At 35.1% G+C, this 23024-nt stretch overlaps 1 protein-coding gene across 2 annotated transcripts in view; it reads right to left on the minus strand.

Moving 5' to 3' along the window:
- The window catches only part of LOC140434195 (oxysterol-binding protein-related protein 9), a 249344-nt gene that overhangs the window by 113925 nt on the left and 112395 nt on the right, over nt 1-23024 (minus strand). For both annotated transcript variants that reach the window (XM_072522278.1, XM_072522279.1), the window contains exon 3: nt 12132-12233. In XM_072522278.1, coding sequence (XP_072378379.1) covers nt 12132-12233 — 102 coding nt within the window. The remainder of the gene's footprint in view (nt 1-12131; nt 12234-23024) is intronic.

Below are 23024 nucleotides of genomic sequence, written 5' to 3' on the forward strand. Positions count from 1 at the left end.
CTTGCGACTTGCCGTTGAGTGTGACCGTCTTCCACAAGTGCAACAATTTGTACCGTTTCAACAACAGTCAAAGGCATTTTTGTAAAAAAATAAACACTAATAATGGCACTAATAAACACTAATGGTGGCAATAATAAACGTTTGTCCGTTGCATTTGAACAGAAAGTCGAAGTACAAACGAGACATTTAAAACAAGCGGAGTTACAGGTAGCGTTCATTTTGGGAAGTGTGCACTTTACCGTGAAATCGGCACTATTGGAATTCTTTGTTACAAAGGAAACCGCAACAATTCTCAGAAACATGCATTAGTTTGTATTTGTGTTATTATTATTTACGATAAAGCTTATTAAAAATGAAATATCGGTGATTTTCAAGGTGACCCGGATTTTATGATCGCGAGTGTATATACACGAATGTACCTCTAAACTTTTGTCATCGTTATAAAATAGCAGTTAATAAATAATAATTGATCAACACTTAATACTTCGAAGTTTTATTTATTTTCTCTCACAAATTTCGAACCATTTGATATTTGATAAACACTCAATAATTTGTAATATTTTAAGAGTCTTTCGAGTTTCGAATTAACGAGAGTCGATTGTAACAAAATTTCTTACATTCAAGACAGGGTTGCTTCAAAACACTGGCGATATATTCCTTCTTCATTAAATAGTGCTGATCACGGATCCCGTGGATTTTTCCCTGAGGATTTCTTAAATACTCCTGCTTGGTGGATGGGTCTGGAGTTCCTTCGCACTACTGAAGATAACTGGTCAATCTCCTTGCTCGATTCTATTAAGCATAATGTGGAATTAAAACAGAAGAGTTGTCTTGTATTTCAAATTTTTTTCCTTTTCAAGTTGAAATGCATCTACTCATATGTTCTTAGATTCATTGGTAACCTAAAATCAGCCAATTAATGAACAGTTATGAACTCTCATCGTCCATCTACTGATTCGGTCGCTTGCGTCTTTGTCTAGATCATCTTACGATATCCCGGAAGTGCATGAGAACAAGGGATCTGATTACTGGATCTCATCGTTATTATTTCAGTTGTCCCTAGGAGTTTTTTGGTTTCCGCTCTGGTCTGGATCGCATAGCTTATTACTGTTATTAGGCAGGTCTTACATAGTCTCATTTTACTTCAAATGCCTCTCATTCCTCTAGATAATGTCACGTAGGTATCCAGATATCATTGCTGCTGTGCTTTTACTTCTTCCTTGAAGTTTCAACTACTGGTAATGTTGAATCCTAGATATTTGAAGTTGATAACTTGGTTAACGTTTTGGTTGCTTGACGCTAGTTTACATCTCTTAGTTTCTTTGTTAATCGTGAGTAGTCCAAAGTAGTAATTTTTTAAGACCAACTTTATTTTTTCTCTAAAAATTTATAATGAAACAAATATATAAAAAATATTTGTCAATGACAAACGAGTAAAGAGATATTTCTGAACACTTTATTGCACTTCTTTAAATAATTTATCGGTAACTTGAAAGTTTAGAACTTATAAACCCGTTATCGATCGCTTTGACAAACAAAATATTTACAAAAACTTCCCGGTCTATTGCAGTTAGTCACTTTTAGCCTGTCCGAATAAGGATTTTCAAAACGACAAACTTTTTGTTTATCCCAATTTATGACGGAAAATTGAGTAGACAGTTGGCGTTATTGTGGAAACAGGTAGAAAATGTATTATCCCATCAAAAATTCATTCAAAGGGAAATTTACGGAGCACGAAACAACGCCAACTCTCTTTTTTCTATTTTCACTTCAACCATTAAAATGGAAATTACTGTTGACAGAAATCAGTTCAATACAATCGGGCGGAGTACAGAGGCAAATAAATAAGGAAAACCTTTATCGGCTTGAGTGTTTCATTTGCATCGCTCCATGTGTATATTGAAATAGGCACTTATTGAATTTACCGTGGGTTGCTATGTGTCAAATCATTATTTATGAATATAACTAAAATGTTGTGAAACTGTTTTCTTGTGACATGTCAAATTTAAATGGTATGTTTATATGGGATTAAGTCACAATTGATTGTGATGCAATTTACATTTTTAACTATTAACGGAGCACTTCTGAATAATCTTAGATACACAGATGACACAATACTCCTTGCAGAGAGCAGAGAAGGACTACAGATCTTTGTTGATCGCATTACCAAATACTGCGAAAGGTATGGAATGGCACTGAATACAAATAAAACAAAAATCATGGTGGTAAGCAAGAACAAGATTGAGGAAGACAGTGTTTATGCTAAAGGAAAACTTTTAGGCAGGGTGCACAGATATTAGTACTTAGGTTGCGAACTAAATGAAGAATGGGATAGAAGTACGGAAATAAAACGGCGTATTGAGATGATACGTGTTCTCTGTCCTGTTGTATGGAGTTGAGGCCTGGATAATTACAGAGGCGATAGAGAAAAACTCATTAACTTTGAAATGTGGTGTTATCGAAGAATGTGGAAAATATCTTGGACACAACACATAACACAAATGCGGGAACGCTACGAAGAATGAAAAAAAAATAAAGAAATACTCAACACTATAAAGAAAAGAAAAATGAGCCACTTTGGTCACATACAGTGGGTGATCAAATTATTAGAGCCACCTAGTAAAATTTAATTTTTTTACAAAAAGGGTATATAATTGTGCTGCATAATGTATTAATGCGTTTGTTTCTATTTGATTATGGTGTAACACTTTATGAAAGTACAATAAATAGTCTGAAAACAGTGACAACACAGCGGGCGTGGCAATAAGTGACTCAGATGCCATTTTTTGTAAGTGCTGTCTAGCCTAGCTTGCAACTCTGTGTTCACATTATTTTGTATTCTTGGTGTTTAGAGTTATAATAGTTTCTATTGCTCTCTAGTGATATTCTGACAGTACTATACTACTTTTTGTGAATTTAGCGGACAGTTACACCAGTGGTACCAAAACATCATGGGAAAAGCCAAAGACATCTCACCAAGGAAAGTAGCGGAAAAAACTTTGTTATTGAATAGTACTTCAACAGAAAAATATCATCAATTTCTGAAGTTTCAATGGCAACTGTGGACCACATAAAGAAAAAAATTGTCGAAATTTGGACTTGACCCCACGGCGCAAACAAAAATGTGGTCGAAAAAAAATTACACCACTACATGCAAAAAAAAAATTCGAGATATTGCCTTGGCAAAGATCATATATGAAAATGCATCTTGAAAGATTTTATTCAAAATGCAGGAGTCTAGTAAAGCACCCCCTGAGGATCATGGTGTGATCTACCATCAGCAGTCAAGGAAATGGTAGACCCTATAGTGCCGAAGAAACAGTGCGGCAGGACCAGTACTTGAAAGTACTGTAAACAAAAATGCTTCACCAGGTCTAGGAATAGTTCCTTAATAAGAGTTTCATGTTTATACATGACCCGGCGCCAGGCCAAAACAGTAACAAAATTCCTTGCTGACAACCAGATAAAGGTGCTATACTGGCCTGGCAATTCGCCAGATCTGAATTCGATAGAAAATTTTTGGAAGCGCATGAAGAAAGAAATTTCTAATGAAATTATGACCACAAACTGTCAAATGATCGAGCGTTTAATAGCAGTATGGCACAAGAGTGGAACAATTCCACAAAATTGCCAGAAATACATAGAAAATATGCCGAGAAGGTCCCAGGCAGTTATTGCTGCAAAGGGTCACATTATCAAGTATTAGGCTTAAGGCATAATTTTAAGTGTTTTCATGTAATTACTCGTTTTTCTTTTAATATTTGTAAACTTTACAAGGTTATAAGTCGCAGTAAAATAGAATTAAGCGCAAAACTATGTTTTACTACTCAATTACGTACTTTTACTATCAAAAAGTAAAATTTATCAAATAATAATTTGATCACCCACTGTACTAAGAAACGAGAAATACAAATTGATGCGGCTGGTCATATAAGGGAAGGTGGAAGGCAAAAAAGGACCGGGGAGAAGACTCACGTCCTGGCAGAAGAATCTGGGACAATGAAGTGGGAAATCGTCAATAGAACTTTTCAGAACGGCTGCAGATAGAGTCAAATGGGCCATGATGATCGTGAATGTCCTTAGGGATGGGGCACGTTAAGATGAAGAAGAACTATTGTTTGAAGTTTCGATTTCCACTCTAGAAATAATTTCGAAAAAAGATTATATGTTTTTTTAAAACATACGGTTGACTTATTTGGCCTCGATCTTGTAGACAATATCCATGCCTATAGTCGAAAATCTGATAGTGGTGTTTGTACCATCGAGATATCAAATTCTGACTATTTTGTATGTTTTTGTATTATTTGTTTGTGTATTATAAATTTGTATATTGTATGTACTTATGTATGTACATTTTTAAAACAAATACCCCAATTCACCTGAAAAGGAAGGCATTTAACCAATGCATCTTACCAGTCTTGACCTACGGAGCAGAGACCCTAACTTTAACGAAAGCTACTGCCGAAAAACTGAGGGTAACACAAAGGCGAATGAAGAGATCAATGCTGGGCCTGACCTTGAAAGATCGCGTGAGAAATGAGGAGATACGCCGACGAACTGGCGTAGACGATATTATACTGCAAATCAATAAACAAAAGTGGAGGTGGGCTGGACATGTTGCTAGAATGGAAGACGGAAGATGGACGAAGAGATTATTGGAGTGGAGACCAAGATCCGACAAGCGAAGTCGAGGCAGACCACCCACCCGATGGACCGACGACCTAAGGAGAATAGAAACAAACTGGATTGCAGCAGCTAGAGATAGAGAGAACTGGAGACGTTTGGAGGAGGCCTATATCCAACAATGGATGTGAAAATGGGGCTGGATGATGATGATGTACTTATGTATTGTATGTTTGTGTATTGTGTGTTGCATACGTATTACGTCTAATTTTAGATGATGACTCAGACTTTTTATTAATCCGATATTGTTGTATATTCTTGTTGTTGAATCTTCTTTTATGATTGACATCCAAAGCCAGCTACATTCTGCTGATAGATTTGCTACGCATTTTTCTTCATTAAGTTCTATTGTAGAAAAATATACCACAATTGCTAGGTATGATCGTCCAAGTTCGGCTCATGGTGGCACCCTAATTCTTTCTACAAATAATGATTTTTCTCCTATAACAAAATATGACTTTCTATTGAATGAATCCTTTTTTTGAGTTTTCATTGGTTAATAACTAGAATCGTAATCTATATATTCTTTGCATTTATAGATCACCTGATTCACCTGAAGGGGTAGCCCGCTGGTACCGGGGTAGGAGTAGTAAGCTTTTTTGCATCTTTTTGGGGTCCCAAAATGAACATTATCAGCAAAATTCAGCTTATTCATATGATTTTTAGAGGTCAAATCTCTGACGACTGGACTAAAAGGGACAATGGAAAGAACGGTTACTGTACTGTTATGTAGTTCTGTACTGTGTAGTTTCATTTACTACGCTGGAGCTCCAAAGCGAAACGAGGAGATCTCTACTACGATTTTCTATAACAACATTTTCGTAGAAGAAAATTTAAACCTAGCAACAGTGACACAAATGAGACTAATGAAATTTTAAATTAGATAAATTAGTTTGTATTCATCAATATATCAACCAAAACAAAGATAAGCTTGATATATACAACATGTATACGATTTTTTGTTGATAGAAATGGAAATTTAGGCAAATACGTGTATAGTCTAGGAATATTGATACTACAAAACAAAGATATTGTATATTTTTTAACAAACACTTAAATTAAGATAATTTTTATTATTTACAAAATTATCAAATGCATCACTCATATTCATATATTTTATTTATAAGATATTATGGTTATCCAGAATTTAAGTGTTTAAATAAGCTAGAACATATAACACTCACGTAGAACCTCCTTCAATATTTGAAGTGAAAGACGCAATCACACGACTCAAAAATAGCAAGTCCCCAGGAGTGGATTGTATCCCCGCAGAGCTCATCAAACATGGAGGTAACAGCATTATGCACCAAATTCACAACATAATAGTCAAAGTCTAGGAAGAAGAACAAATGCCAGAGGAATGGTGCACTGGAATCATATGTCCACTGCACAAAAAGGGAGATTTATTGGAATGAAAAAATTATAGGGGTATAACTCTTCTGAATACAATGTACAAAATATTCTCCAACACCCTGTACAGCCGTTTAAGTACGTACGTGGAAGAAATCCTTGGTGAGTATCAAAGCGGTTTTAGGCCAGGTAGGTCAACAATTGACCAGATTTTTGTGCTACGTCAAATCTTAGAAAAAACCAATGAATTTAATATTGACACGTTCCATCTCTTTGTGGACTTTAAGTCAGCGTATGATAGCGTCCTAAGAGGTAAATTATACGAAGCCATGAATTAACAACATTCCCCATAAATTAATAAGGCTCGTAAAAACAACTATGAGTAAAGTGATCTGCAGAGTGCAAATACAAGGCGATATGTCACAAGCGTTTGAAACATATGCAGGGTTAAGGCAGGGAGACGCGCTGGCGTGCCTTCTCTGTAATATAGCGTTAGAAAAGACTATAAGAGACGCCGAGTTACACAATAGGGGAACAATCTTTAATAAATCAACGCAGATTATGGCTTACGCTGACGATCTGGATTTGATCGCACGTACTACACGAGGACTTAAAGAGATGACTTCCACCTTCTTGACAGCCGCACAAAATATGGGCCTTAAAATAAACGAGGAAAAAACTAAAATGTTAGCATCTATTCCAAATAACAGAGATAGAGCTAAAAACGCCGAAGAAAACTTCAGTATAGACCAATATAATTTTGAGGTAGTAAATAAGTTTACATATTTGGGTTCTCTCATAACAAACGATAATGACACATCTGAAGAAGTAAAACGGAGGGTACTGCTAGCAAACAAATGTTATTTTGGACTAAGCAAGCAGCTAAAAAACAGAAATTTAAGCCAGAAAACCAAACTAATAATATATAGAACACTCATCCTACCAGTGCTGACATATGGGTCAGAAACATGGACCATCTCCAAAACAGACGCAAATCTTCTGCTCGTCTTCGAAAGGAAGATACTAAGAAGAATAATGGGCGCATTCTGTGAGAATGGTATTTGGAGAAGGCGATATAATTTCGAATTGTACGAGAAGTATAAAAAAAATAGTAAATGGTAGAGATGTAATATCCTTCATAAAAATAGGTAGGCTTAGATGGGCTGGACATGTGTCAAGAGCAAATGAAAATTACCCACCCAGACGAACTCTATTATCGGTCCCAGTGGGAAATAGGAGTAGAGACAGACCACGACTGAGATGGAGGGACGGTGTGGACGAGGACGCAAGGAAAATCGGAGCGGCAAATTGGCAACGGTTGGCGATGAACAGAAACGACTGGCGAAATAGACTGGGGAAGGTCAAGGCTCAATTAGAGCTGTAGCACCACTGATGATGATGAAATAAGCTAGAACTCGACTAGGTATGTGTAGACACATGTCACAAGTGAGAACATGTATCTCACTCCTGCTTCTAGTAGGATGTTGTATTTCGGTTTGTATTGAAAGGAATTTTGTTTTTTTCTTGTAGACTGTTGAGAATTAGCTACGTAGGTCCAGTTAAAGAGTATGCAGAGTATTGAGAAAAACGGAAAAATAAAAAGAATTTTTGAATATCCTTAAAATTAGAAAATTACTTGCTTTAGAGTTACAAACGTATTTTCTGGTTAACAAGTTCACTGCAAACAGAGAACTCACGGCTAATCTCTGTGCTTTTAACGAACTGAGAATCAATAATAAATTTTCAAACCATAAGCTACAGTATACATATACATTTGAAAACTCCAGGGAGCACAAATCTATGATTGATTTTATAGTCACTAATAGAAAAATCCACCAAAAGCAGATTCTAGATATCCGAACTTTAAACTCAGCAGACGCAGGGAGTGAACACAAACTTGTACTAAAACATTTTCTACAGGAAATCACCGAGGAAAAATTCAATGTAGAATCACAGTGGAACGACTTTACAAGAGAAATGTACCAAAGGAGGCTAGCACAGAAGATACAGCTAAAACAAATAGACGACATCTAGGAGAAAATTAAAAACAACATTGAAGAAGCAGCAACAGGAGCTCCAGAAAAAAGTCATAATGAACAAAAGAAACAATAACAATACACTATGGTTCAGAAAAGAAATAAAAGAGAAATGTAAAGAGAAACGAGAGGCCTACACGAAGTACAAATCATCAAATACTGCAGAATCCCGAGACACCTATAGAAAAATACGAAATGAAACAAAGCAGTTGGTAAGAGGAACAAAAAATGAACACTGGGAACAGTTTACAAACACGAATATGGAGATTCATAAGAAACCAACGAAAAGAAATGGCAGAATTGAAGGAATACAAGAACATACCAGCAAACCAATGGGAAAAATACCAGACGGAACTGTTTAAAGAAAAGGAAAATAATAATCAACACAATAACGTACCTGAATTAAGACACGAAATAGAAATCAGTTTTCAGGAAGTAAAGATAGCCATAAATTCACTCAAAAATAAGCTTCTAAAACACAGAGGAGAAAGTATAACTCTTGAGGTGACAAAACTTATACAAAAACTAACATTGCACTGCAAGATACCAGACGCATGGAGACACAGCATAATGATACCAATCTTCAAGAAAGGGGATAAAGAAGACCCCAACAATTATAGAAGTATAAATCTACTGAACACAGCACTTAAGCTTAACAAAAAAGTCCTAATCAATAAAATTAATAAACTAACCACTTTATCAGATGAACAACAAGGATTCAGACCCGAAAGATCCTGCGTAGACGTCGTATTTGTACTAAGACAAATCACAGAAAAGACCATCGAGTACAATAAACCAGCATCTCTGTTTTATAGACCTAACAAAGGTTTTCGATCGCATCCAAGTCGTAGACGTCTTACATCTACTGTATAAAAGAAACATACCAATCAATATTATACAAACCATCGTAAACATCTACTTCCATAATCGAATACATGCAAAGATAAATGGAAATCTAACACAGTGTATACCAGTACAAAGCGAAGTCAGACAGGATGACTCGTTAAACCCACTTTTCTTTAATATAATAATGGACGAAATAATACAAGCAGTACGTAAAGGTCATTGTTACAGAATGGGGAACAAAGAAATCAAAATATTATGTTATGTATTAATCGCCGAGACAGAAGACGAGCTCCAAAGATGAACGCACATCTTCAATACAACAGCCAAGAAATACAATATGGTAATATCAGCAGAAAAAAACCAAATGCATGACAACATCGAAATACCCACTACGATGTAAAGTCGAAATTCATGGGAAAATAATAAAGCAGAAAGCAAGGTTTAGATATCTAGGGATAGATATCTAGATAGGGAATATATATAATTAGTTACGCAGATGTTGAAGAAGAAGTACGACAACAAAGCTTAAAAGCAAGTAAAGCGGCGGGATCTCTTAATGACACAATCTGGAAGAACAAACACCTAAGACAAGACACAAAAACAACTATAAACAACTATAAAGCAGCAATTAGACCTATATTAAGATACACGGCGGAGACAAGACCTGACGTATCTAAAACGAGACGACTACTAAAAACAACAGAGATGAAAATACTCCGACGAATATCAGGGAAAAGTCTGTTGGATAGGGAGAGAAGCGAAAACATAAGAAGAGCATGCAATATAGAAGACATAAATGGTTAGGTGACAAAACGGAAACAGGAGTGGAAGGAACACATTAGTAGAATGACAGAGGATAGGATAGTACGAATAGCACGAGATAAGTCACCAAATTGACGAAGAAGTATTGGCAGACCAAGAAAAAGATGGTGCGATAATTTAAATAATTTAGGAGGCTCATATTAAAGGAGAAACAGGCTTTAAAGCCTACATACAAGAAGGAAGAAGAAGAAGAACGTTGACTCCAGTAGCGGTCACATAGGCTGACCATATGACTTTCCCCATGCACCATCTCTGAAATCTAGGTGAAACTGGGTTAGGACTACCTCTTTCATTCAGAATGCAAGTAGGCCAGTATAGAAAAAAAAGCTGAAAAAATCTTATATATTTTTTTGAAGGTGCTACAAGGTCTATAAAGGTAGCTAATGACAAATCTTTGAAAACGTACACCTGACTTTCCTTTGTTTTTTTTAAACAATCATAAAAAGTGAAAAAAATTTTTTTTTGCCTATAAAACGTTTCAAAGTAGTAAATAAAAGTTTTAGATCCTAAAAATTCCTTTAATTTGTGAGTTGCAAGATTACATAATGTCCGGTTTATGACGTTTTGGTCAATTGTTTATACATTTTAATTTAGAACTTTAGACTATGCCGATTCCGTCTTGTCCTCTCTAATTTTAAATTTTCATTGCGACGAAATATAAAACCAGCAATTACGTCTCAGTTCGCAAAATTTTAAATTTCTTTGTTCGTTAACAGAGAGGGAGTTTTAATCGTTTCATGGCCTCCAACGAGTTTAATTCGCAAGAAAGTTCTCGTTAGCAATTAATCAGATGTTTTCCAGACAACAGAACAGGTACAGAAGTTAAACTACTGAAGTTTCTTGCTGACTTGCAGTGCAGTTTTAAACTGCAGCAGTGAGGTTAACGTCGCTTAGAAAAATATCTAACGAACTGTTTAAGGAAAGTAATTTGTCCTCCTTCTATTTGATTAAGTAGGCAATTTGTCAGAAATAAGACGCAAACTTTTAGATCTTATTTCACGCACAATATCCATCTCTTTTTATTCTTTTCACAAATCCCACTGCGCATTTATTTATTACCATAATACTTTATCATCTTAGTTTACCTATCTCAGTGCACCTAATAATTGACAGATGTTTCTAAATAGTCTTTTCTTGGTTTTAATTCCGTTTCTTCTAATTACTATTTCTAGTAAGACCAAATAAAAGACCACCAATGATAGCGGATCAAGTCTAAGGCATCGCTGTACTTCAAATTTTTAGGCGTATGTAATTTCCATTTTACTTCAGCCAATGAATGCCCTTCTCAATATTTCTATACGGGGCAGAGACTTTGACTCTTCGCGGACGCTAGCGCCAAAAAATTGATGCCTTCGAGATGTGGTGCAGGAGAAGAATGATGCGCATAACTTGGACAGCTCATAGGGCAAACGTTTCTATTCTAAACCAACTCGAGATTAAAAAAAGGCTGTCCACAATACGTTTGCAAAGTATTCTGCAATTTTTCGGTCAGTGGTTCTGTGGTTCGTAGAGGTGACGATAGTTTGGAGAGATTAACTGTTTCTGGAAACGTTCCGGGAAAAAGATCAAAAGAAAAGAAACGATCACCAACTAGATGGTCCGACCAAACTCAGAATTCAGCTGGAAACTTATTCTGCAAAGCTCTCAGAGCAGCTGAAGATAGAGATCAATGGAGAAAAATTGTTAGGAATATTGAAAGAAATCACGATCCTCAGTAATGGGAAAACGACAAGAGAGACTTTCTTCTCTTCATTTGATTTTGGTTATAATTTTGTCTTGTTTAAAGTCAAGTAAGTAAAGTAAGTACAAAGAGTACATACAGCATATACTTGTGTTCATAACTACTGTTTTTTGAAGTGAATATTTCTTATCGCTTGGTATAATATTTTTGCAGTAACTTTGCGGTATACAGTAATATACACACACACACACACACACACACTTGTTATAAAAATAAAATAAAATAAATAAAATAAAATTAAATAGGTACATGAGAATGTGAAAAATTGGAGAATTAAAGAAAATGATAGCATGTCTGTTTGCCAATGATATAAATGAGTCCCTGCATTATTCTAGAAGAATAATGCTCGCAGACCATTTAAAATTAAAATAATTTCAAGTAGCTTCTTTCGTTTCAGTGAAAGGCTGTCCCCTGTGTATATTGCCGTTAATATAATTTTTAGGTACATGAGTACAAAGGAAGATCTGGGTATTTTAATTGATAAAAAAGCATATATGTTCACTTTTTTAGAGCATATTTTAAATATATTTGTGAGTTCTTAGAGAAAACTAAATTGAACATCCCTATTAAGCAATTTGGACATTTCATTTCTTTTTACTCAACAAATTATGAAATTACAAAGAACATTATTGTTAAAATTCAAAATAACTTACCCTAGTTTGGTCTATCATAAGTTGTAGATATGCATCTGCTTCAGAAACTTTGTTATCAAAATCCCTGATGGTCGGCGACGGATGATGGGTTTCATACCTCAACTGAAAAGACGAAATCATTTATTAGAAAAAATAAGATAGATAGATAGATCTTTATTTAAATAGAAAACCTAATATACATACAATATAAAGAAAGTACACTATAAATTTTTGATATACTGTTTAAGTAACATTTTGAAATTATTGAGACTAGTATATTTTTTACACATGTAGGTAACCGATTAAATTTAAGGAAGCTTTTAAAAAAATATTTAAAAAGACATTTCAACAAATTAATGGAAAACTAAACTACGTACGGATAAAAACTATTTTAAATAGGGTGCAGGTCTTAATATAAGAAGTATTTCACTATAACAACCAATACTCGACACCGTGGTTGATACAAATGCCTAATAACGTATGTCGTATCGTCTACGAATTGTACAGATTTGTAAGGAGATATGAATTTAGACAAATCGTTGACATAACTAATACAAAAGAGGTCCTAAGACCGAACCTTGTGTTTTACGGATAGAAAATCGAAGAGATTTTAGATAAGAAGTTATTAGCTTAAGAGGGATACCTCTGATTCCATAGTAATTTAATTTGTGGAGTAAAATGTCGTGTGAAACGCAGTCAAAAGCCTTCGACAAGTCACAAAGAGAAAATACTTATGGGTCTGTAATTGTCAGTTTTTGAGGAATCACCTTTATTGTAGATAGGTAGTACTTTTGAGTATTTGAGTACTTCCGGAAATACTCCAGTTACATAACTCCATAGCTCCAGAACTATTTGGTAAGTTTCTTTTAAAATTTTGCTATTAATTTCGTAAACGTCCCTACAATTGGAATTACTAAGAGACTTTATTATTTGAGAGGACCTTTTCTTCCACAACGGGACGAAAAAAAAGGACTTGATCGGAGGAGGATAATTTCTATAATTGAAGAAGACATTGGCATTAATAATGAAAAAAGATGTAATTATATTTTCTGCAATTGCAGTAAAAAATTGATTTATTTCGCCTGGAGGTAGATCAGGTTGTACGAACTGGATCTTGTATGGTTTCTTTTAAAATTTACTATTTTCCACCAGTCTCTAGGTTCATGATAGGAATTAGTGATAAAATCGCAGTAAGCTAACTTTTTAGCAATTTGTAATTGCCAATTATATTCAAATTTTTGTTGTATATCCTTAGTGGCATCTGCAATGTATTTAATAAGAGAAAGATTAGATATGTAAGACCTTAATTCATTATTAAACCATTGCACGGGTGTCTTTTCAGCAGCTTGTCGTACTTTTTTTAGTGGAAAATGCTTTAGTATTAAGTTGATATAAGATTCGGTAAGAGAGACTGTCAAAAAATCAGGACCATTATTAATATAATGGAAAAAGTATATCTTTTTACTAGTTAACGCACGTTTAAGCTTCTGTAAACCAGAAAAAGTAATAAACCGTTGAAATGATTAATTATTGTTAACAACTTTATGCTCAGAGCCCATAAGTATAAATTAAGCTCGATGGTCAGAAAAATAAGGTTCAAATACGTCCACTTTGTAGATATTTTCAGAAAAATTTGTCATAATGTTGTCGATGCAACTACTGGACTGGGATGTGATTCTAGTACAATCCTTTACGAGTTAATTTTAGACCAAAAGATGTTAATAGATTTTAAATATCAAAAAAAGGGTCAGATTCAATTTTAAAATTTATATTAAAATCAACAAGTATAATCAGTTTGTCTACTTTACTAAGCAAGGACGTTATGACATTCTCAAAATTCACCAAAACAAGTCAAAGTCACTCTTACCCGATATGTATACAGTTGAAATATTGGTTTTTATTAAAGGTACATAAATTGCACAAAACTCTGAACTTTGCTCTACATTATATTCATTTAGATTAAGAGAAGAATACATAAGATTTTCTTTTACATAAATTGCAACTTCATCTTGTTTCTCTTTTACCCTACAAAAGAAATTAGCTAATGAAAAACTGGAGAAGCTAATTAATTTTAAATTTTCTTCACTTTGCCAGTGCTGCGAAAAACATATCACGTCATATAATTTTGGTCCGCATGAAAAGCATCGATCATATCGACTTTATTTGAAATACACTGCAAATTAACATGAAACATGCTTACCGTACCTTGCTGAATTAGTTTATTTTGATAAAAGTTTGTAGAAGCTTCTAGGTTTCTTCTTCCGTCCTCTTTATGTGCTGAAAATTTCTTTTGAAGTTAAATCTTCTAACTGCAGTGTCTTTGGGCCAAATATTAGGTCTATAGACTTTGTCAATTTTATCGAAAGGGAAAGATACCTTATATGTAGAGTTGGGAGGAAACACCTCTCGACGTTCTGTCAAATCACAGCATAACACTGGCCATATATGCGCCGTATCGCAGCTAACGCGTCATGTAAAAATTCTTATATTCAAATAAAATAATTGTTTTTCAATATTTTTTAGACGTACTGTATAGTATACAGGTGCTTGTTACACGAGAAGCAATTATTCGATATATAAAAGGTTCTGCATAATACATTAATTTTCAAATTACCATCGAAAACCTCATTAAAAGTTGTAAAGACCAGGTCTGTGCCAAGCAACACCTGTTGATATTTATAAGAAACATGGATTCACAACTAGGTTACATAAAATATTGAATAGAAAATGGCTCAATATTCCGATCACCTTCAACAAAACCGTACCTCACCGTTTAAACGGTCACGAGCTTGAGAGCTAAAGAAACCGAATAAACGCCTTTTGTTGACGTAAAAAGGGAACCGAAGCAAGAAATCCTTGTGTCGTATTTTCATCTGGGGAAATCGTACAAGTTACTGTAAAATACGTTTGAATTTTGTTAGAAATAGAATTATATAGGTCGATATTAAGAAGGGCTTTTATTACCTTTGAAGTTCTTTGTGATAGATATATCTCAGGTATTTAATTAGCAAGCTTAGAAAGCCTAAAATTTGTAATTGATTCGAACTGTTTCTGGATCGCTTAATTAAACATGTTAAGTTGGTAATTTTTTAATTTTACTGGTTACTGAAAATATTAAATTTTACGAGGTCAGGAGTTTAATATTATGTAGAACAAAAGCAGATTTTATTGATAAAAAAGAGTATTGGAGGCTCAAAAAACTCGGTGTTTAATTAATGTAACCTAACTTATCAAAGGTCCACAGCGATCTGCCCTAGTCAATAAATCATCTTCTTCTTTACGTGCCATCTCCGCGTGTCGCCAAGGTAACCAATCACGACAAAGATTGTTACTTTGGCCGGCCAATCACAGCGCTTGTTATTAACTACGCTGTCATTGGCCTCTCAGCGGAAGATTGCTGCAAATTCTCAAACACGATGTGTATAAAAGAGCAGCACATCTTCCGATCGGGATCGAGTCGTCATACACTACTAGCCCAGCTAGACCTTGTTGGCCTGGTGTGCTACCACGCTACTTTGAGTTTTATTATTTAACCAGTATCCTGCTATCGTCGAACCAAGCATATTTTATCCAATTTAGAAGCTAAATTATCAAGAGTACGAGAACCGACGTGTCGACTACAAAAAGCTTCCTGGCAGTAGAACACGACTTTCTGAGATAAAAAAGACATTGGTCTTAGAACTATTTCAAATTGTGTCGAACTGACCACAGGGTTATTTGGGCCTGTCACGGTAAAGAGCGAATGAAAGCCCCGACGGGGACTTGTAATTGCTTTTCCGATCAGATCGAGCTGCAATAACACTTCGTCGCCAGAAACCTTATGCAAATAGTAACTATAGGTAATACTGTTAGCGAAAGGTAGCAACACGAAGCGACAGGCAGCAGGAAGAGTCGACATTACATTATATACACCCCATATTGCCATATATCATGTGATATTTACAATGTCCGAGAGATGTAAGGTATAGTGGCCAAAGCATCACACACAGATCACAATGGCTTGGCGGTGTTAGAGGTGTAGCTTCCACTGCTGTAGGCACTGTCAGGAACGGTTTGGTAGGTCCAAGGGATCATATCGCTTTAATCTCTTCGCTTGTTGGTTGTGGAGAAGATTGTATGCCGGGGTGTTAGGGTGCACGCGCAATCTGTTTTGATATTGTTTAGAAATTCTATTGCAGTCGTGAGAGACTGTTAGTACATGGAAGTCTCTATGTAAGGCGTCATTCTGGATCTACCAAGGGGCATTAGCGATTGTTCTTAGAGTTTTAGATTGAAATCTTTATATTTTCGTAACTTTAGATTTGCTAGCTGATCTCCAGAGCTGCGAACCATATGACCAAACGAGTTTTATTATAACTTTGTATATCAGCAGCTTGTCGATCGATAGGTGTGAGTTTTTTCTCAGCATCCAGTAAAGTTTTCTGTATAAAATTCCTAGTTGTAGTCTTTTCGTTTATATATGTTTGGCCCATGTTAATCTTTTGTCCAGATGAATACCCAGATATTTTACGTCATCCTTTTGGAGTAAAGGATATCCATCGAGGTTAACTTGTGGACATATACCTCTTCTTAGAGTAAATGTAATGTGTGTGGACTTTGAGGGATTTACTTTAATTATCCAGAGTTTAAACCTTAAACTTAAAATTAGTTTTGTTTAGATGTAGTTGCAGTATCTCTGACGCTATTACTGGATTACTATGAGATATTAGGAAAGCACTATCATCTGCAAAAGTTGCAACCGTAAGGTTATTGCTTGTTGGTAAGTCAGCCGTATATAACAGGTATAAGATCGGTCCGAGCACACTACCCTGATGTACACCAGATTTGATGGCGTAGAGTTTTGTGTGGGCTTCACTATACCTTAATAGATATCTTCTTTCTGTAAGGTATGATTTAAGCAGTTTAAAGTAAATGTAAGGCAAATTTTTCTTTAACTTATATAGAAGTCCTGTGTGCCACACTTTGTCAAAAGCTTGAGAGGCATCTAAAAAGTCTGCAGTACAGTATTTCTTGTTTTCGAGACTAGTTCTTATTGTTGTGTATAATCTGTGAACTTGTTCTATTGTAGCGTGTTGGTTACGAAATCCGAATTGATGGTCAGGTATAACATCCTTTTTGTCCAATATTGGTTTGATTTTTCTCAACAGAAGTTTTTCAAAAACTTTTGAAATGACTGGGAGTAAACTAATACGTCGGTATGAGTTGACATCTTTTGAATTTTTACCAGGTTTTTGAATGAGTATAATCTGTGCCACTTTCCATTGCAAAGGAAAGTAGTGCAAACTTAACATAACATTGAAGATCATTGTAATTATTCTGTAGCAATCATGGGTTAGTTCTTGAAGGACCTTACCTGTAATGAGATCGTATCCTGGCGCCCTGTTGGGTTTTATCTCATTTTTTATTATCTGTTTTACTTCTTTAATGTTAAATTGGGAGATCGATAGTTCCATTTGATATAAAGCGTCAAGAAAATAATGAAGTGGTTCTTCTTGTTCTACAGGCACTTCTCTGGTAAATGAACTAAATACTTTCGAAAGATGTTCTGCGAATGTCTCGGATTTCTCTGTATCTGTTCTTGCCCATTTACCTTTGGCATTTTTTTAAGGAGGTATGGCGTCTTGTGGCCCTTTTAATTTTCTCGTCGCTTTCCAAAAAGAATAGTTTGTATCTTTGAACGTCATCAGATTGTCTAGATAAGTTTGGATTCCATTATTTTTTTCTTCTTTTAACAGATTTTTAAGTCTTCTGGTAATTCTGTTTAGGTTTTCTTTGTCAATAGGTGCGTGTGTGTTTTGCCACTTTCTCCTTAGTTTTCTTTTCTCTTCAATCAAGCTTTTTGCACTCAGAGAACAATTCATGCTTTCTTTCCATATTGACTGTTCAGGAGTAGCACTCCATCCCGCCTTTTATATGGAAGTAGTAAGATATTGTAGAGCATTTTCAATTTGTATTTCTGTTTTGAGTGGCAAGTTCATTGATATTTGTTCTGTAAGTGCACTTCGAAATATGTTCCAATTTATTTGGTTATTGGTTAGGACATTTGGATCTGTAGGTCAATAAGTTGGTTCTCCTGTAGATATACATTGTAGGTTGTTTCCCATTCTTGATTTCAGGAGTTGCTACCCCTTTTTGTGATTACCCTAGAGCCCCAGTGGTGATGTTTGCAGTTAAAGTCTCCTCCGAACTTATTTAACTAACGATGTTTTATATTTAATTTGATGATGATAGCTGAGCCACCGTGTGCTTTGTGTAGTGAACAATGCATTTTCGAATTTTATTATAATTTTTGTCTGTTAGACGAGCTTCTCATATGAGCATAACATCAATTTTCTTCTCGTCGAGAAAAATTTTGATTTCTTGGATATGCTGCATTAGGCCATTTGAGTTTCAGACGGCTATTTTAAGTCTGTTTTGCATTAGTGGATCTTGTCCATTCTCTCCATTAGTTTTGCCATTAGGTTTTCAAGGTTGGCAATTGTAGTTAAATGGTTTGAGCGTAAGAAACAACTTCTTCAATGACGATTATTCTTTCATTTGCATTTGATAGAACTTCCTGGCAAACGTGTTACTTTAGTCGTTAAACAGCAACATACACGTCAAAATACACCCCTGTCGTACTTCTCGTCTTTACCTTATTTCGTCTGATATTTAATCTTATATTTCATTTCTCATTCCAATATACATCCAGGATATCGATAACAAAATATAACCTGGAAAGCTTTAAACAAGATTCGACAAAGTTCTTATATAAAATTAGAATAGCTCAGAAAATAAAAAATATAGAAACAAAGGCCTTAGACCCTGAAAGTCTGTATGAGGTAATTAAAAAATATATTCATGAAGCGGCAAATGAAGCACTGGGCAAAGTTGAAAATCGGAAAAAAAGGAAAATCTGAATGGTTGTCAACGGAACTAGAAGAGAAAGTTCTCAAGAAAAAACAAGCATATCATATATGGCTTCAATCCAAAGATCCTCAAGACAGAGAAATATACGCTAAATGGAATAGAGAAGTTAAAAAAGACGTGGATAAGGCGAAAAATATAAACTGCGAGGCTAAGTGTGATGAACTGGACATATTTATGGGTGGACAAAAGTGGCACAAGCTTGGAAAACATCAAAGCAGTTTGGGAAAAATAAGAAAAATGAAGACAACATTTCTCTCATAAAGTTAAATGAATGGGAAGAATATTATACGAAACTGCTGAAAGAGGATAGAGTAGAGTACAGATGGGAAAAGATAAGGGAATTAATAGACAACAGAGACGAAAGACAGGAAATCCCTATAATAACATTATCTGAATTGACGGAAACCTTAAAAAAAGTTAAAAACGGAAAAGCCGCAGGGCCTGGAGACATTCCCATAGAGCTGGTTAAATATGGGCCGACTGCACTTTTAGAATTAATAGTAGACTTTTTCAATAAATGTATGTGTGGAGACCAGGAAATTCCTAAAGATTGGAATAAATCTTATATAAGCTCCATATATAAGAGAGGGAATAAAAGAGACTGTTCCAATTATAGAGGTATTAGTGTGACGAGCTCTGTCGGCCGGTTGTACGGCAGAACATTAAAGAAGAAGGTTGAAAGACAGATACAAAATATTGAAGAACAAAGCGGCTTTCGTACCGGGAGATCCTGCCTTGATAATATATTTATCCTACGACAAATAATTGAAAAGCGTGTCGAAAGAAGTAGAGAGACCCATTTGGTATTTATAGACCTTGAGAAAGCATATGATAGTGTCCCGTTAAAGAAAATGTTTGAGGTCCTCGAAAGGTCCGGATTGGATTCGACGTATATCCGAGCGATATATAAATTGTACAAAAATGCAGTTAGTTGTGTAAAAATTGGAACCAGAACCTCAAATGAATTTAAAGTCACTAAAGGCCTAAAGCAAGGATGCTGTTTGTCACCGACACTCTTTAAAATATACGTCCAAGAAGCATTGAGGAATTGGAGAAATAAATGTAGATTTATGGGCATCGAAGTGGGGCAAGAAACTCTGTATACATTGTTGTTTGCAGATGATCAGGTGGTGGTTGCAACCGATGACGAAGATATAAATTATATGAATCGAAAATTATTTGAGGAATATGCCAAATGAGGGCTTACTGTAAACATAAGCATAACAGAATATTCAAAAATTTGAGGAAATACCACAGATCTGAGGCTTGAAAACGCAGTCATAAAAGGCTGCAACCAGTATAAATATCTAGGAAGCATCATATCAGCAGATGGCAGAGTTAAAATAGATGTACAAAACCGAATAACCCAAGGGAAAAAATGCATCCGAATACTGAATTCATTACTGTGGTCTAATAAAATAAAGATGCATACCAAACTTCGCGTATACAGAGCAATTGTAGAACCAATTACCACATATGGTGCCGAATGTTGGACGATGACAAATAATGAACGAGATAAAGTAGACGTTAATTACTATTTATCTGGGAAAAAGCCACAATTAAAGGTTAAAATACGTTTATTGACGGTTCAATTTGTTTAAACAAAAACAAAATTTGTTTAATTTACTAATGTTTGTATTTTGAGAACGATTTCCGAAGTGGAAATTGAAACGTCAATAAACGTATTTTAACCTTTAATTGTGGCTTATTCCCAGATAAATAGTAATTAATTTAAAATGCCACAAGAAAATAGCTTCAGAACAAAGTAGACGTTGTGGAAATGGATTATCTTAGAAGGTCATGTCGAGTATCGAGAATGGAATGAATCAGGAATGAGGAAATACGAAACCGTACAGGAATTAGAGATACTCTTTCAGATAGAATACAAGGAAGGCAATTACAATGATATGGTCACGTGATGAGAATGGAGGAGGAGCGGTGGCCAAAGAAAGCCTTAATGTATGTTCCGCCAGAAAGAAGGAAAAGGGGAAGACCACCAAATTCCTGGAGAAGAGAAATTACAAAAACAATGCAATCTAGAGGCTTAGAAGAGGGAGATTGGAGATATAGGAAAAGATGGAGGCTGAAATGCGGGAAGCGGCAATCGCCGTAGGACCCCCGTTATATGATGATGATATCGATAACATCACTCAACGTTATTAATAATAAACATAGTCTTTCCGACTTCAATTATTTTGTAAACTGGTATGTGTTTATTTATTCCAAGAAATCTACATTTTACTTTACAATTACGCCCCAGTGATGTCGTATCCATTGAGTTTGTTCTTCCACTTTTACTTTTTTCAGAATTCCAACAATAAGTTATGCGGCTCAAACCAAGTTCAACATAGAATGAGAAAGCGTAATAATGAGCAGTATACTTTACTTCTAACAACTCTAACAATACGAAAGTTCAAAGTGGAGCTGTTGTATATTTCGTCGAGCGTAGGATCCGGTCCGCTCATTAGTTTTTTTTTTTGAGTTTCAGTAGGCCTTTTTAAGTCTGTTTTGCATTAGTGCATTTTGGAAATGATAGTGGTAAGGAGATTACGCATAGTGTCCATTCTCTCCATTAGTTTTGCCATCAGGTTTTCAAGGTTGGTAATTGTAGTTAAATGGTTTGAGCCGACATCACTTTGTTGGATTGTGATTTCAGTAGTTTGACTGTTTCCTGAAGTTTTTTGAGAGTAAGAAACAACTTCTTCAATGACGATTATTCTTTCATTTGCATTTGATAGAACTTCCTGGCAAATGTGTTACTTTAGTCGTTAAACAGCAACATACACGTCAAAATACACCCCTGTCTTACTTCTCGTCTTTACCTTATTTCGTCTGATATTTAATCTTATATTTTATTTTTGATTCCAATATACATCCAGGATATCGATAACATCACTCAACCTTATTAATAATAAACATAGTCTTTCCCACTTCAATTATTTTGTAAACTGGTATGTGTTTATTTATTCCAAGAAATCTACATTTTACTTTACAATTACGCCCCAGTGATGTCGTATCCATTGAGTTTGTTCTTCCACTTTTACTTTTTTCAGAATTCCAACAATAAGTTATGCGGCTCAAACCAACTTCAACATAGAATGAGAAAGCGTAATAATGAGCAGTATACTTTACTTCTAACAACTCTAACAATACGAAATTTCAAAGTGGAGCTGTTGTATATTTCGTCGAGCGTAGGATCCGGTCCGCTCATTAGTTTTTTTAAGTTATTTTTCCATGCTAGACTTTTCACAGCAGCAAACTAATTACATTGTTTTGGTGATATGTATTGCGACAAAACGAGAATGTTTATTTTATACTATTCGTTATTTTTGCTAGCAAAACTAATGGCTTGGTATATACAGGGCAGGATGAGTTTTCAGTGCGACATTATTCAAGAATTCGACAGGATTTGAAAATATGCTGAGTTCTACAGGGTGATAAATAACTACGGGGTAAAGCATATATTACAATTTTTTAAATAGTATCCCTGTATATTTTCTCATATTCAGATTCGCCTATTGATCCGTGTTTTCCCAATATGGGGTTTGACGGATTACATAAATCATTATTCTAGTTTTCAAATCAAGTTTAACAGAAAGCATTGACAAATAATCGTATACAGGGTAAACTACTAAAAAAATTACGATATTCTCATATTTTTTTAGAAATTTTCTCATATGAAAGAAAAACTTTATAGCGTTAGCCGTTTCCGAGAAACAATAAGTACGCTTTACGACAAAGCTAGCACAGCCATGGCTATATCTCGAAAATAAAAAGGGCTTAAGTTCTCATCTTGGCGGCATATTTTATTTATACGAAAATGGTTGCGTTTAGATTTAATTTGAGTCCCTTACCACTCCCTAACACGTGTTTCTGGGTCTACCCGTCATCAGATAGAGTTTGTAAGAACACTCAAACCAAATCAAAACGCACCGACTACTCTGACAATTATAGATTAGATGGCAATTAATTGCTATCGACACATTTAACTGCATATTTTATTGC

Source organism: Diabrotica undecimpunctata, chromosome 2, assembly GCF_040954645.1.
Source record: "Diabrotica undecimpunctata isolate CICGRU chromosome 2, icDiaUnde3, whole genome shotgun sequence".
In the NCBI taxonomy this organism is placed as follows: Eukaryota; Metazoa; Arthropoda; class Insecta; order Coleoptera; family Chrysomelidae; genus Diabrotica; species Diabrotica undecimpunctata.